The sequence below is a fragment of the Arachis hypogaea genome, chromosome 11 (genome assembly GCF_003086295.3).
Source record: "Arachis hypogaea cultivar Tifrunner chromosome 11, arahy.Tifrunner.gnm2.J5K5, whole genome shotgun sequence".
Taxonomy (NCBI): Eukaryota; Viridiplantae; Streptophyta; class Magnoliopsida; order Fabales; family Fabaceae; genus Arachis; species Arachis hypogaea.
This window is the reverse complement of record NC_092046.1, coordinates 142,196,504-142,212,658: the sequence shown is the minus strand read 5'-3', so window position 1 is coordinate 142,212,658 and position 16,155 is coordinate 142,196,504. Positions and strand designations below refer to the sequence as shown.

The following is a 16,155-nucleotide window of genomic DNA, read 5'->3' as shown; positions in this document are numbered from 1 at the left end:
CATGAATTATTAACAATAAGTCAGCAGTGAGCACGTTCATAATTCGCATACACACCATTCCATCTGCAATTCCCTTGACCCCATTATATGCCTATAAATAGAAGCCACTCCTCTGCTCATCAACCACACACTACAAATCTAACCTCACTTATTACTATCTACTTCTCATTCCTTTCATTCCTTCCCTTAGCTTCTTAACTCAGTCATGGGCGTCTTCACTTTTGAGGATGAAATCACCTCCACCCTGCCCCCTGCTAAGCTTTACAACGCTCTGAAGGATGCCGATACCATCACCCCTAAGATTATTGATGACGTCAAGAGTGTTGAAATCGTTGAGGGAAACGGTGGTCCTGGAACCATCAAGAAACTCACCATTGTCGAGGGTCAGTAACTATTAATTCAGTCAAAATGATCACTTTTCTTTTGTTTTAAGTACTAGTAACATTTTAATAAAAGTACTCGTTTTATAGACTTTTTTAAATTTTTATTTTTTTAAAATAATTTATAAAAATTAAGATCTCCATGTAAACGATCTCGGTCTATCTGTAGACATATACATAACAGAGCACAATGGCGTCGTTTGATTCATGTAGCCGACCCTATTTAGTGGGACAAGACTTTGTTGTTGTTTGTAATTTATAAAAATTAACTTTTAAAAATTGTATATTTCTATATTTAAAAATTAAATTAAAAATAATTTTTAATAAATATAAACAACAAGTATATTAATAAAATAATTTTTAAAATTTAAAAATATTATAACAGATATTAATATAAAAATTAAATTTAAATAAAATTATATTATACTTTTTAATTTTGATAAATATAAATTAAATTTAAAATTTTTTTTTAGATATTTTCAAAAATATTTTTAACTTTTAAAAGCTAAACACAAGTATGTACATGAAATAAATATGGGTTGTGAATTGTAATAATAATAATGATGATATATATGCAGATGGAGAAACCAAGTTTATCTTGCACAAGGTGGAGTCAATAGATGAGGCCAACTATGCATACAACTACAGCGTTGTTGGAGGAGTGGCTCTGCCTCCCACGGCGGAGAAGATAACATTTGAGACAAAGCTGGTTGAAGGACCCAACGGAGGATCCATTGGGAAGCTTACTCTCAAGTACCACACCAAAGGAGATGCAAAGCCAGATGAGGAAGAGTTGAAGAAGGGTAAGGCCAAGGGTGAAGGTCTCTTCAGGGCTATTGAGGGTTACGCCTTGGCCAACCCTTCTCAATATTAGAACACATACTTTGCTCAATCTTCATACACAAGTTTCTTTTTAGTATTATTTCTATACAGTTTTTTTCGTGTGAAAATAATAGTTAAATAATTTCACATGTTTGACTAAACAATATGTCATTTTCACACGGAGAAGACTAGTTGGGAATTTTCATTTTCTGTTGGGCATGTTTGTGTGGTGTGCGCTTGTGCTTCAAGTAATTGGTTTTCTACTCTGTAATAAGTGTTGCCTTCTATCTGCTGCAGCTTTGTCTTTGTGTGAGCTTCATATCAATAAAATTTAATACAAAAGAAATTTGAATAATTATTATTGTTTTGCTCTCGAGTCTTACTCATTTCAAAAGTGATGTTAGTCAAGTTTGAGATCAGTTCTAAGAGGGGAGAAGTTAACCTCTAATAACAATCTTATCTCATATAATTAATCTAACCTAATTCAACAATTTCATAGTTGGTTTTCTTAATTTGGTGGATATATCTTAATTGATCTCAGCTGAATGAAGCTCTTGCTTTTGCGTTGCATCTTTTATTCAAAAGATGTCAGACATATTTTGACCAAACTAAAGTCACGCTTAAAAAAAATCTCTTAACTGATAACTAAGGGTAAAGGGTCATAAATAAGTAATTTAGCTCTAAAATTTCTCCAAATTCAAGGTTTCTACATATATATACAAAAATACGTAAACGCAATTTATATATAGATTAAATTATTTTGTATCTTAAGGACACATTTAAATAGTATTATAATAGAGTTTTAAAAAAAATTAAAAATTTTAAAAATTATTGATAATTAAAAAAAAAGCATAAAATATATTCTTATATTTTGACGATCATTTTTTTTTTGGAAATGTTTGGTAACTAAAGAAAATCAGAAAAAAACAGCCATAATTTACCTTATTTAATATTTATTAATTGTTGTGACAATTAATTAATACTAAATAAGGTAAGTTTTAGCTGTTTTTTTTTTCTATCTAACATTATCCATTTTTTTTGGGTGACTGAGGATCATATATATGGATAATGCTAGGAAGACAAAAAAAAAGTCAGAACTTGCCTTATTTAGCATTCATTAATTATCGCAACAATTAATGAATATTAAATAAAACAAATTATAACTGTTCTTGACTAATTTTCTTTTGTTACCAAACATTTCCGGATATATATACTCTTCATTTAATATTGATGGGGTTTTCATCCATCTGCCCCACACGGTTTGAGTCTTTGAGATCATTGGTTTTGAATCAGACTAATGGCATAGAAGAATTTATATTAAATAGGATCAGCTGCGTAACGCATTGGGCAATATATTTGGTGATTCTTATGATATTTAAAAAATAATATCTAATTTATTAAAAATAATTAAAAATTAATATTTAATTTAAAAATATAAAAATAAATAATTTTTAAATATTTAAAATTGATTATAAAAATTAAATTAAATACTAAATAACATCCGTGATAAAATTGACCAATATATTTTAAGTATTTAACACTTGATAATTTATAGTCCAAAGATCCTATCTAAATTGTATTACCATAAAAGGATTGAGATGAGAGAAAATTAAACTTTTCTCTCTTTTTTTTTTTTCAAATAAAAAAATAAAAGCTCCATTAATATTCATTGTATTACTTAAAATCAAGATATTAAATATAACTATACAATTCTATATTTTGAAACAACCATATTACCACTACCAAAAATAAGGGATTTAGCACGAAAAAATTCGTGGCTAAACTCTAAAAAAATTGTGGCAATTATGCTTTGACAACAAATAAACATTTGTGACTAAAGAGGGCGATGCGTTTTTAATTAGCCCCGCTTTTTACTCCATTAGCCACAGTCTTAATACCCGTGGAGACATTTTGTTAGTCACAACTTTAGTACGTTTAAACACGCTCTTTTCCGTGGCAAAATGAAAAAATACATAACGAAATAATTGTTTCTGCCACACTTTACCCGTGGCAAAATTGATTAGACCGGACTTTTTTGCCACACTTTTTTCCGTGGCTAACAATAAAAGTTAAATTAAAAAAAACATCATAATAAAAATGCTCCTTAATATAAAATTTTATCAGATATGATTAAAAAAAATAATAATAACATTCCTATATGTATTATCCATAGTATAAAAATATGAAATTAACTAATACTTAGTATTGAAAAGCAAATATCTGGGAGTTTAATGTTAAAAAAATATTCAAATATAACTGTTACAAAATAAATATCAGACTTTGTTAAAATGATACAAAAAAAACTAAAAGCCTAAAAGTACCAAGACAAAATGAATTTATTAATCTCTACATTTCTTGTTACACATATAACCCACATGCAAAAGATATAACTTCATCCACTGAATTATACATCCTGTCGATACTCCAATTGTTTTGTGTGCTCCAATAAAATTTGCTAAGAAAGATAGAGATCAGGAATCAAGCTAAGAAATTAATAGGCCATGAAGAACAAAATGATGCCAAAAAAGAAATATAAAAAACAAAATGATGCCAAAAAAGAATTAACATGAAAAAGTACAACTTTATTCAACGTTGGCATCAGGACTTCCAGCATTGTCTTCTACCTAGTTCAAATTTATCCATATTCATACAAGTTTCAATAATTACAAAGCCACAAAGCTAAATCAAAAGTTTAACAGTTTAAAAGAAAACACAAACATGCATGGAAATCCCAGCATCGACAAGAGCCAAAATTGCAGCATTGATGATACACGCAGATCTAGTTCCTACACAGGAATATTAGAGAAGAGTTAGTGAATGATAAAAAAAATAGTCTTTTAAATAAAAAAAAAAGTAAAGATCCAGCAAAGAGAGAATATTAGATAAATATAAAAATAGCCTGCTTAGGGTTTCTTCTAATCTTCTTTGTGATTCAGGATTGTCTGTAAAATCTTGATTTCCGCTATTTTGGGACCTTCTTTGACGACTCAACGTTGAATTTATTAAGGATACAGAGAAACTGAACAATAATCTAAACCTGTGAGGGAGTTCTTCCGATTTTTTAGAGTGGGCTTTACTTTGGTGCCAAGTGAAAATTACTTTTAAATTTTTCGCCCAAAATTTCACTTGTATTATTGTAAAAGTTCATTTAAATTTATTTCAGTCAAGTAATTAAGATTTTTAATTTAAATTAATAGTTAACTATAATGAAAAAAATATACAATTATAATATATACCATATTTCAAAGACGGTGCATACTAATTACTGTTTCAAAAATAAACCTACTTTTAATTTATGTTGGATATTTTTTTTACTAAATTAATAAAAAGATAATAAAAAATAAAAAAATTAGGAAAACTAATGCATATTGTGAATTAGAGACAAAAAAATGTACTCTTTTTTATCGTGAATTTTATATATACTTTTAACATTCATTCTCAATTAATTAAAGCAATAAGTATGTACTCTTTTTATACTATTTCAACTCATGCATCCTCGGTTACTCAATGCTGAATTTACTAAGGATACTGAGAAATTGAACAATAATTTGAACCTGTAAGAGAATTCTTCCAATTTTCTGGTGAGTGAGATTTACTTTGATGCTACATGAAAGTTTTTTTTTCACCCAAAATTTTACTTGTGTTATTATAAACGTTTATTTGACTTGCATATTTCAAAGACAGTACATACTAATTAGGATTATGAATTTTGACTCGCATTTAAAAAAATAAAAAAAAGATTGCCGGAGAAAAAAATATTAAAATTTTGTAACTATTTCAAAAATAAACCTAAGTTAACTTATGTTGGATTTTTTTTATTAAATTAATAAAAAATATAAAAAAATTATATATTGTCAATTAGGGATAAAAAAATGTACTTTTTTTTATCATGAATTTTATACTTTTAACATTCATTCTCAATTAATTAGAATTATAAATATGTATTCTTTTTATATTATTCCAACTAATGCATATCTTATTAATTGAAAATGGTTGAGAAGGAGAGAAAAAAAAATCATCAACAAATTAGATAAGTCTACACCCTTAAAAATTAAAATTTATTATTAAGGTTTAAATTTGGAAAAAAGTAGAAATTGCATATAAAATTTTTGAAAAGGATGGAAAGAAACATTAAAAGCGCGTAATTTGAAAGTAGACATCGTTTGACTTTGCCACGGTGAGCATTAGATCTGTGGTAATTGAGAGAGTCCAGTTCAAATTGGCCACAGACAAACAAGAACGTGCAAAATTTTCGCATAATTTAGCCACAAAAAAGCAAAACGTTGCAAGTAATTACAACGATCATAGAGATTTATCACTGTTTCTTGTTCGTGAGTATTTTCCCATGGTAAACTACCACTGTTTCTGGTAGTGTACATATATATCAAATATTAATTATCAATATAAAATATATATTAAAATATAAAAAATATATTAAAAATAAATTAAATAACATGCATATATAATTTAACACTAGATCCTGAAATTAAGATAAGAGTATATTGATTTGGGAATTTAATTTTGAACTTGGATGATGATTAAATTGATTTAAAATATCACATCAATAATTAGGGGTGTTCAAATCTAAACCGATCTAAATTAAACCGTTCATCCAATTCGATCCAAACCGAAAACCGATTAAAACCGCACTAATTCGGATTTGATTGGATTGTATTTTTTGCAAATCGCTGGATTGGATCGGATTTCGGATCTACTTTTCATAACCGATCCAATCCAATCCAAACCGCACAATGTGATATAATATTATTATTTTATTATTATATTTACAATTATATTTATAACATGTTCAATTTGTTATACATTTTTCTATTATTATGTATTATTATTATTTAATAAATATTTTATATTCAAAATATTATTTATTTATTTATTTTAACTAACCTATAATTTTATTTCTATTGTTATGTTATCGTTAGCTTTTTAAGATATTGTTAAAATTTGTTATGTCATTGTTGATTATTTAAAATTTGATATTGAGACTTGTTATATGTATTTAATTTTTTTATTTAAAAAACCGCAAATCCAAACCGATCCAAACTGCTTGTAATCGGATCGGATCGGATCGGATTTCCAAAAAAATTTCATCCAATCCAAACCGCACCGCACATAAATTAAACGTTCGGATCGGATGACTTTTTTCCTTAAAACCGAACCAAACCGCACCGCGAACACCCCTATCAATAACTTACTTATAGAGTAAATTATATTATCTAATTTCAGTAGTTACTTTAATATTATGTTCATCGAAAATATAGGCCAACGAGGTGATGAATATGTTTGTCAAATTTTAAAATTATTCAAAAAAAATTATTGTTAACATTTTTAAAATTTTTTTGTTAATATTTATATATTTTATATACCAAGAATTGATGATTTAACTACTGACGAAACAATATTGTAAGGCTTGGTCTAGTGGCATTTATGCCTGTCTTGCTAGAAGTGTATCAAAGTTTAAATAATTTTAGCTATGATTAAGAAGTGGTTAAATGAAATTCATAGAGAGAAAAAGTATATGTCAGTTAGGGTGTATGACAAAAAAAAAAAACTAACGTTAATTAAGTACCTGATGACCTTTATACCTACCTAATTATTGGGGGGGAAAACCTGCTTCAAGTTTGTCATATATAACCTCAGGTTCTCAAAGTCACAGTAGAGGTAGGTAACGATAAAAAATGTTTGTCGAATAAAAAAAAAACGGAACAATGAAGTTTGAATTCAATTTGTTTATGTATGAATGCAACTCATGCGAGCCTCCAAGGTAGCCAGTAGCCACATGATCACATTCTACCAATAGTCATCCCTCTCTGGGACCATTAGTCTCAATAATATGCTTATTATTTCTAAATGTAACTATTTATCTAGAGATATTTTCATATAAAAATAACCTAGGTAAATCGTTAGATAATTTAATATTTTTAATTAAATTATTTGATGTAACACGTATTCACATCTTAAATATTATCTTTACATAAAATATTTTCATATAAGTAATCATCATTTTTAAATATACAAAAGTTGTATGTAAACAACTTATTTTCACAATTATATGTAATAGTTATATCAAAACACGGAAATATGTGTTTTTTGAGTTTGTTAGATAAGAAGAATTATAATACGCTTCTTTCTTGATTTTGTGTAGTTGTCGGTTATAATTTCCAAAATTTAATTATTTATAATTATATATCCTTTTTTAATAAATAATAATTTAAAATATATATATATATATATATACCCAGCAGCCTTTAGCATTGGAAGTCATCAAATAAGAAAAGTCATATTTATCATTGCTAAATTCCAAAATAAAATATTTATTTAATCAGAGGAGTCATTTCTATGAAACTTCATTCATTTATTGGGGACCTATAAAACACCAAAGCTTGTCCCTGAGGTTGTACATCATTTCATAATCATAACTTGGATTCTCTGTGATTTCTACATCCTACAAAATTCACCATGGGAGTCACAACCTTTAAGCAGGAGTATTCATCTTCTGTTGCACCATCACGTATGTTCCAGGCTTTGATCATAGACTCCAGAACTTTGATTCCAAAGCTGTTGCCACAGTTTGTAAAAGAAGTCAACCTCATCCAAGGAAACGGGGAAGCTGGTAGCATTGAACAAGTTAACTTCAGTGAAGGTAATTAAGCAATCAAACATAGACAATCTGAATTTTAAAGGACAAGTAGCATTTTTGATAATCAGTGAAATTAATAATTTATGTTGTGTAATGATTGCAATTGGCAAACACTGTTGCTAGTTCTAAGGAACTATAGGATAACTATAACTTTTAGAGTTTAATTTTAATGCACTGATAATGTAAAACGTTTTTATAATCGTTCGATTACATCAATTTTTACTGTTGTCAATATCAATATGAAAGTAGTTATTTACTGACCTGATTGAATGTACGTGTAAAATTGTTTTATATTTACTCTAACTTAGTGGTAATATTTTCTTATGATTGTTGTTATGCAGCTGGTCCATTCAAATATCTGAAACACAGGATTGATGAGCTTGACAAGGAGAACTTGGTTTGCAAATACACTCTGATCGAAGGCGATCCGTTAGGCGACAAGCTCGAGTCTGTTGCTTATGAGGTGAGATTTGAGGCCACTGATGATGGAGGTTGCCTCTGTAAAATGAGTAGCAATTACAACACCATGGGTGAGTATCAAGTGACAGAGGAAGAGGTGAAGGAAGGAAGAGAAAGCACAATTGGAATTTACAAAGTTGTGGAGTCTTACCTGAAGGAGAATCCAAATGTCTATGCTTAATTGCTATTATTGTTATTATTATTCAATTATTGTTACATGTGTCATAGATTTGATATACAAAGTTATTCAAATTATTTTATACATTTGATAGTGTGCATCCATAGCCACAATTAGAATGGTTGCAAAGATTTGAACTACTCAATAAGGCATTAGCATGTATTGCCATAAAGGGTTGTGGTTTTGCAGAATATTTGTACTTTGGTTTTGGTAGTAACAGAATTGAGGATTTGAATCACATTTTTAATCATACTTTGATGATGTTATTTCTGCCTAATCTTAAGCTAAATAATAATCTTGTATATTCCTTATGATAAAGTTCAGTCGCTATATATTTGTGTATAAATATATATATTGTTTTACACATTTTCAATGTATATTTTGTATGTCAATATATATTTTATACGAGTGACTGATTTGGTAGCTGATTTTTCGTGTACATGTAGCATAATTGTTGGCGCTTAACCTCTAATCAATTCCTTGCATATTTTTACCCCTGAGAAAAACAATTCCTTGCATTTCTGACATTCCTAGTCTTTTACATATTCCTTGCCCGTGTGCAAGGCATGTACAAATAGAGATTCCATTCACATATTCTTTATCCATAATCCACTTCCTTAAACCAAAAAACATCTCTGATTTCTCCAACTTCAGAGATCCATGGCAAGCAATCTTTGCAAGAGTGGCTAATCCATAAAATGCAGAAAACTCACGTCACGCAGATACAGGTCCGAGTGGACTGTAATGGATGTGTGCAGAAGATCAAGAAAGCTCTTAAAGGCATTCTTGGTATACATGATCTTCATATCGATTTCAATCAGCAAAAGCTAACAATCACTGGGTGGGCAGAACCAGAAACTATTGTCAATGCAATTAAGAAGACAAGGAAGAAAGCCATCATCTGCGCTGATATCGAACTGTCCCCTCCTCCGTCTCAACCAACAGAGTCAAAGCCGAAAGCTAATCATGCAACAGTCGACGATGCAACACAACTGCCACCAGAAGCCTCTCCACCACCGCCTGAAGCAACACCACCATGGCCACCCACATCTACAGAGAACAATTCAAGCCAGCAGTGGGAGAGATACCCAGGAAGGAAAGATGTAAGAGAGGTTCATGTGATTCACCACCATCTGCCAAACTACCTCAACAGAGTAAATTCTAGTCCAGTGTTTGTGACACACAGTTATGATTCTTACATGCTTTCACATTCTGTCAGTGAATATGAATATGTCATGCCACCACCAGTGCACACACATTACAATCTTCTAGAAAATTACGGCGGAAACGGTATCATCACATCCATGTTCAGCGATGATAATCCGAATGCATGTTGTATAGTATAGTTTCTTGTCATTGCTCTCTAAAGTCTTGATGAGCAAGTTTTCATGGTAGAAGATAATTTGAAAGGAAATTGAATGAGGGAAGAAGTAATGAAATAGCTTAGGGGTGAAAGGAATGAGAACAATAATTATTATATTCTTAGCTTCTCAGGTCCTACGTAAGTTATTCTGGATTCCTTTCCTGAAAGAGGTTTTCTTGTTCTTTTATTTTAAAGAAAAAGGCACTGTAGATTGTAACTGGAACAAGCCCTTTTTCCCGAAATCCTTTTAACACTATGTTTACATTCTCTGTTTGAGTCTGCATATCATCAGATTGCAGAGCACCATGTCAGTGCATAAAATGCATGTTTATACCATATTAAATAATTAAATCACCACAAATGCAAATGAAAGAAGAATCCATGAATAAAAATTCAATGTTACGCACGCCAACTGCCATGAAATGAATTTAAATTATACAAATTTTATAGCAGTAGAATATGAGTATGCAAAAAATGTATGAAGAATACAAAGCTATTACTCTCGAGGACAAAAATCCTATAAGATACGATTTTCCTTGGCTATCTTGTATTTTAACTTATCAGTGAAAATGTCAGTACATAATGAGACGGTACCATTTTTAACAAATCTAGATGCTAACAAAATTTCTTTCTCCAAGAAAGCAACTATCTATATGGCCACAAGTCGTGCATGGAAAAGTTGGCTCAGGTCCAGCCAGCATGTTATGCCTTTAAACCTCTTTCCGCTGCAGAGAGGCTGGTAACTCCTAATCTGTAAAGTAGAACATAAATAATTAATTATATAATCCAGTCACTGAGCATACAAAATATCATATAAAAAAAAGCTACTACAATCTACTATCCAGTACATCATGAGACTCGAATTTTCTAGGATGAAACACATGTAAAATAGGGAATTAAAAAAAGCGATCAAATAAATATTTTGGCACTTTATAATGCAAAGGCGTAGCGTATACCAAATTTATACATTATGTCATAACCAAATTGCATTTATCTACTTATCCAATTTTTGTAAGAATCAATGAATAACCCGGGAGAATTTTTAATTACTTCTCATTAAAAGAAAGACTAGCTTTCATCATCACTGCTTATTTCAGAGTCATCATCTCCTTCATCATGAAAATATTCATCCTCTTCATCCTCGTCTCCACTTTCATCCATTTGGAGATCATGTACTGGATGACTTACGGTCTGAGATGCCTTGTCAATCTGAAAGAAAGCCTGAATTAGGCTACTGCCCACAAATAACATTCCCCAGAAAGCCAAATTAATTATAAGCAAATGTCAACCAAACCTGTGATGTCATTAGTTGCAGGCGACCTGATAATTGTAATAAAGACTGAAACGTAGGCCCTCTAGAATTGGTAATCTGAAAAGTGGCAGACGTCAATTCAATTTTCCTAACAGTATGTTTGTCACAATCAAGCTAAATTACTTAATCTGAATATGAACCACTGGAAAATCAGAATGCCTAGAAGAAGCAAAGTTGAAAAAAATAGTTACACAGCAATATTGTGCATATTCCTGCTGTAATTTTAGATCATACAAAAAGTTGCGGAAGAAACATGCCGCAAGAACTAAATTAGAAGTAGTATAAGTGTAGTTGAATTTTATAGTATCTCATAAATAATGTTTGACAAATGAAGTCGAGACCGTGGAGACAAAGCATGTAAATGAAAAACTTCAAACCACAATACCTTATACAAGGAATCAAGCATACATGTTGCAAATTCTTCAGCAGTGAAATTGCGACCATGATTTACTAATATGTTATATATCCAGGGAAGAACATACTTTCCACTAGATGACCTGTTGAGTACAGATTTACAAACGTTAATATTACTGAATGAATCAGTATAGCCATGTACAGAAAAGGAAATATTTGCTTGAAGATATCACAAATGAACTTATAAGTTTGTTTACTGCCCAGACAACTCAAGACGGAGCAATAAAACAGACCTTGACTGCCAAGCAGCCAGTAACGGTTCAAGTAGCTTGACTGCTTCACTTGGCTCCATTGACAAAACAGTTGCTCTAATCTGATGGAGAGTGGATCTCAAATTCAGTCACATAAACACATACAACAATTTAAAAAGAAAACAGAAAAACAAGAATTCTTGACAATAAAATAAAAAAAATCATAAAAATTGAATCAATGAAACTAAAGAATAATACCAAAAGACAATCATGCCAATTCACAGCTAACCTTTTTCGTTGGAGTAACAGCTTCAAGATTAATACCCTTCAATAATGGATAGTATTTTTCAAGGTTTGATGAACACTCTTTTTCACTTTTAAGTATCCCTAGTGATCTCAGCTGGTCCTCCATACAAACTGCATTGATCTCATCTTGGATCATTTCATCTACACCATGTGGTAAAGTTAACAGAATAACAGATTAGAACAAGCAGAAAAAGTAGCTTCCCTTCCTTTGTTATCTACTTAATAATTCGATGCATTATATGGTTATATTTCATCAGGATGAAAGACTGACACAAGTACCTTGTTTCTTGATAGAATCAGCTTTATTAATTCTAAACAAACCATCTGTTGCATTTCTGTCTGAAGAGTCTTGGAATGCTTTCTCTTTCTCAGAAGAATAAAAAACCTTAGGAATCGGAAGCAAGGCATCTTCTGCATTAGCACGGTCTAGTGCAGTTACTGTCAAAACATTGCACCAGCAGTTAGAGACATACACCAAGATCAAGAAGAGAATTACTAAGGCATAATGATAAAGCTCAATAACAAGAGTATGATAACCAAAACCAAGCAGAAAGTTAAACCCTAATATATATATATATATATAGAAAAATTCTTGGTTTCCCTTAATAACTCATTGGGACAATCAATCCTTGACCGAAAAAAAAAAATATCAAATAAGAAAATGCTTATGAGAAAGAGTAGCTCAAAGGCACAGAAAATCTCACCTCTTCGTTCATCTGACCGCTTCTTAGATTTAACAAGAGATTGACTCATTGGAAGAAGAATACCATCATGGGAGACATTCAACTGTACATCTGTACCAGAATGCACTAAAAGTTTTTGAAATGATGGTTTTACAAGCAACCCAGAAACAAGAAAAACATGCCCAGATGCAGGCTTCTGTATGCCTTGTAACTTTGCAGCATATATTGTTGGCAATGCACCCTTGTATTTTCTTGAGAATATATCTTCCGAAGATAATGATATTTTTGTGGGTTTGGCATTACGTAGTTCTTCAATACTATTTCCAAACCAGAAATAACAAACACCAACTTCTGAGATGGCCAAAACACATATGCCGTTCTCATCATGTTCCCCGCTATCAATGCACCTGCTATCAAGAAAGACAGCAGGATGGTCCATTGCAAGAACACAACTAACTGACTGTTTTCTGGCACCATCTATCCTCCACAGAGCAACATATCTTTCACCAACGGCAGATGAAAGGATATACTTGCCATCTTCAGTGAAGACCAAGCATCTAACAGATCCCTATTAATTAAGTAATAAATTATAGTTATACAAATGACAAAATCGCAAAAAAAGATGATAGGGGAAAAATGCATTCCTGTCTTTAGGACACGTATCAACCCACCTATATATATATATATATATATACATGAACAAAGATAAAATTATGTGAAACTCACAGGATGACCAGAGAACTTTTGAATCTTTTTGTGATTAGAACTGTTAAAGATCTTCAATTGTGATGCTGCAGTAGCTAAAGTCTTCCCATCTGATGGAAGTAAAGAATCCAAGTATCAAAATCAGATGTTTTTTTTTTTAAATAAAATAATAATACTTGGAAATTGCAAAGTCATCTTAGCTAATTCGCTGAACACCTGACTGACTGCAGCTCATGCAATGGTGTTAATACTTTAGAATCACTCAATCAGGCATATGAAGCTAAAATGCAATGAATCATAATACATAAAGAAATTAACTCATAACTTGAATGGATGGCCTCGAATTATTAAAATTTGAATCAATGAATCATACATAAAGAAATTTGTGCTTTCTATTTGGAATGTTTTACTGGCAATCAAAATGGGACAAAGCTCAAAGAATTCCTAGGAAACTCATTCAGGTTATACAACTTGTCAAGTGTAGAGCTCAACTTCAGATTAACCAGCTAGCATCCAAACACCGATGCATTGACTGCATTCCTACCACAAAAGTCAAAATATTTCTGCAAAATCTATGAAGGAGACATACCTGAGGAAATAGTCATACAGGATACAGCCTTTGTAGAAGCTTTAAATTTCTCCAACAGGTTTCCCGTGACGGAATCAATTCTACATATCATCCCATCTGCCCCTGCAGTATAGATACATGATCCATTTGCTGACGATGAAATGGCTCTCACACCTCTGCAAATAGAGTTGAGGGAGCAAGAAACACAGAAAAAAGCATTAATAATTCTTTCCTAATAATATGGATTTAAACCATCACAGCCACTGAAATAACATTAATCTTAGAGTCAATAGTTACAATTATTATGAAGTTACAGGATACAATAACTGCAGAGAATCGATTCCTCATACGTTATAGTTAATTACAAAAGAACTCATATCATACCCTGGATGACAGTTGCTAATTCTCCAATTCAATTGACCAGCAGACACGTCAAATGCTAAAACATCACCACCACCAGTCCCAAGCACTAACAATGAGGATGCATGCTTTCTTTTTTTCTGCAACATGTCACAGTACCATTGAGAATATTATTGAATAAAGAAATAAAAGAAAGACAAAAGGAAAGAAGTACATCCAATAAAACAATCTACCTTTCTTTCCAACGACAACCACTTCATGCACGTATAGTCTATTGAGAGATGTCCATTCGTGGATCTATCATATATACTTCTTGTGTCATTTGATGTCATATCTGCAAACTCAGTCTGTACCTGACCCTTCAATGTATCCCATATCTATACAATGAAATTGCAGATACGTCTTAGAAAACAAAATTAACCAACAAATAAATTTATTTTAATGAATAAATATGCTTCTTCAATCACTGCAAAATATCCACACTCATACATAAAAGCACACTATTTATCTAACAGCATGACTGAATCTGAATAAACCTTCCTATAACCTATATTTTGACAACAAAAACCATATTCACCATAAGGCAAGTGAAGAGAACGCTAAAGAAGTGCTCGCAACTACATTCAACTTCTTGCTCCATCATCACAATTCACAAGTCAAGATAGCTAACTGAAAACTCAGCTATATAGTTAATGGAATGTTTTGTTAGCTAAGCAGGAAACAATAGCCGCCAAAAGAGAAACGTTAGCATGCATCATTAGCAAAACAAAGTTGATTTCATGGTTGAATAAACTGAAAAAAGGAAGCAACGGTGTGACCTATGACTAGAAGCTGAATGAAAAAAGCATAAGGAAGATGAAAAGAATGGAAACCTTAACGCGGCCATCGCCGGTGCTGATGGCGAAGTAGTCCAAAGAAGGACTAAAAGCTGTGAGAATGTCTCTGATGTCCGTTGAAGCCATAACCAAAGAGTTGAAGCTCCCAAAAACCCAGGGAAGAAGGAACACGAAAGCAGAGAGAAGAGAATGAAGGAGGAGCAGAGCGAGCTATGCCTAAACCCAAAACTGAAACCGAAACTCGAACAAACTAGGTCGGGTTGGCTAAACTGGATCTTCGGGTTATGGGCCACTCTTTTATTATTGGGCTTTAAAGCCTTACTTTAAGGCCCAATCTGTGATCCAAGATGATGGGTTTTCAAGCCCAAAAGGAAATATTACATGGTTTTCTCCATTCTCCTTAAGTATCTATTAGTTGTTTGTTTTAATTAAACTTAGGTGCTTTGAAGATTTTTAAAAGTGGTTTTACTTTCTAGAATAGTCTCATGTTCTACTTCAATATTAATATTTGAGAGAAAATATGAGAATCCAAAACCATCACAGTTACCAAAATAAATTGTAAAAATTAAAATAAAATTACAGCATTTTGAACCTTTTTTTTTTTGGTATTCTGAACCTATGTTTTATTACAAGATCACCAAAGAGAAAGCTAAGATTAGTAGATTACTGAGTTTATTTCTTATTAGTTTTTTTTTTTTTTTTTTATGTCTTTTGACTTTCAATAAAAAAGAACATTTTTCCGTTAAAATGATAGGGACTAAACACCTACTGGCAGGGGGAAAAAGGTTAAAGAATGTCACAAAAAGCATTTTATTTTATTTGATTATGACTTTTTTATTTTATTTATAGTGTTTTTTTTCGGATAAGGTACAAGTTCCTTGTGTTTTATTTATAAGTACTCAACAACTATGTACCATTCGAAA

At 31.3% G+C, this 16,155-nt stretch overlaps 4 protein-coding genes across 5 annotated transcripts; 3 read left to right on the top strand and 1 right to left on the bottom strand.

The window, feature by feature from the left end:
- Positions 1-1,557, top strand: LOC112723125 (pathogenesis-related protein 2). The gene is made up of 2 exons (XM_025774367.2): positions 1-383; positions 959-1,557. Exons 1-2 carry the CDS (start codon positions 206-208, stop codon positions 1,252-1,254), a joined length of 474 nt encoding a protein of 157 aa, XP_025630152.1. The 5' UTR covers positions 1-205; the 3' UTR covers positions 1,255-1,557.
- Positions 1,558-7,257: 5,700 nt separating this feature from the next.
- LOC112723124 (pathogenesis-related protein STH-2) lies at positions 7,258-8,771 on the top strand. Its single transcript, XM_025774366.2, has 2 exons — positions 7,258-7,860; positions 8,199-8,771. The coding sequence occupies exons 1-2, from the start codon at positions 7,677-7,679 to the stop codon at positions 8,495-8,497; spliced, it is 483 nt and encodes a 160-aa protein (XP_025630151.1). The 5' UTR covers positions 7,258-7,676; the 3' UTR covers positions 8,498-8,771.
- Positions 8,772-9,192: 421 nt separating this feature from the next.
- Positions 9,193-9,840, top strand: LOC112722055 (uncharacterized). The gene has a single exon (XM_025773035.1). It carries the CDS (start codon positions 9,193-9,195, stop codon positions 9,838-9,840), a length of 648 nt encoding a protein of 215 aa, XP_025628820.1.
- A 440-nt stretch (positions 9,841-10,280) lies between these two features.
- Positions 10,281-15,466, bottom strand: LOC112723122 (uncharacterized). 2 transcript variants are annotated; one of them, XM_025774364.2, is made up of 13 exons: positions 15,269-15,466; positions 14,630-14,773; positions 14,421-14,536; positions 14,058-14,212; positions 13,490-13,578; positions 12,785-13,331; positions 12,360-12,518; positions 12,064-12,206; positions 11,817-11,896; positions 11,555-11,666; positions 11,152-11,226; positions 10,908-11,066; positions 10,281-10,608 (listed from the first exon to the last, which is right to left on the bottom strand). In XM_025774364.2, exons 1-12 carry the CDS (start codon positions 15,356-15,358, stop codon positions 10,926-10,928), a joined length of 1,851 nt encoding a protein of 616 aa, XP_025630149.1. In that variant the 5' UTR covers positions 15,359-15,466; the 3' UTR covers positions 10,281-10,608; positions 10,908-10,925. The 2 variants fall into 2 exon arrangements, with proteins under 2 accessions (XP_025630149.1, XP_025630148.1); XM_025774363.2 differs by having other exon boundaries at positions 12,064-12,221; positions 15,269-15,465.
- Between the last annotated feature and the right edge of the window lie 689 nt (positions 15,467-16,155).

What these genes read in the sequence shown, in the direction of transcription:
- LOC112723122 (XM_025774363.2), bottom strand. Translation starts at nt 15,358, where the DNA reads ATGGCTTCAACGGACATCAGAGACATTCTCACAGCTTTTAGTCCTTCT. An exon ending in AAAAGTTCTCTGGTCATCCT is followed by an intron (nt 13,332 to 13,489) that starts GTGAGTTTCACA and finishes CTTAATTAATAG; the next exon opens with GGATCTGTTAGATGCTTGGT. An exon ending in TGCAACTAATGACATCACAG is followed by an intron (nt 11,067 to 11,151) that starts GTTTGGTTGACA and finishes GCTTTCTTTCAG; the next exon opens with ATTGACAAGGCATCTCAGAC.
- LOC112723125 (XM_025774367.2), top strand. Translation starts at nt 206, where the DNA reads ATGGGCGTCTTCACTTTTGAGGATGAAATCACCTCCACCCTGCCCCCT. An exon ending in GAAACTCACCATTGTCGAGG is followed by an intron (nt 384 to 958) that starts GTCAGTAACTAT and finishes ATATATATGCAG; the next exon opens with ATGGAGAAACCAAGTTTATC.
- LOC112723124 (XM_025774366.2), top strand. Translation starts at nt 7,677, where the DNA reads ATGGGAGTCACAACCTTTAAGCAGGAGTATTCATCTTCTGTTGCACCA. An exon ending in ACAAGTTAACTTCAGTGAAG is followed by an intron (nt 7,861 to 8,198) that starts GTAATTAAGCAA and finishes GTTGTTATGCAG; the next exon opens with CTGGTCCATTCAAATATCTG.
- LOC112722055 (XM_025773035.1), top strand. Translation starts at nt 9,193, where the DNA reads ATGCAGAAAACTCACGTCACGCAGATACAGGTCCGAGTGGACTGTAAT.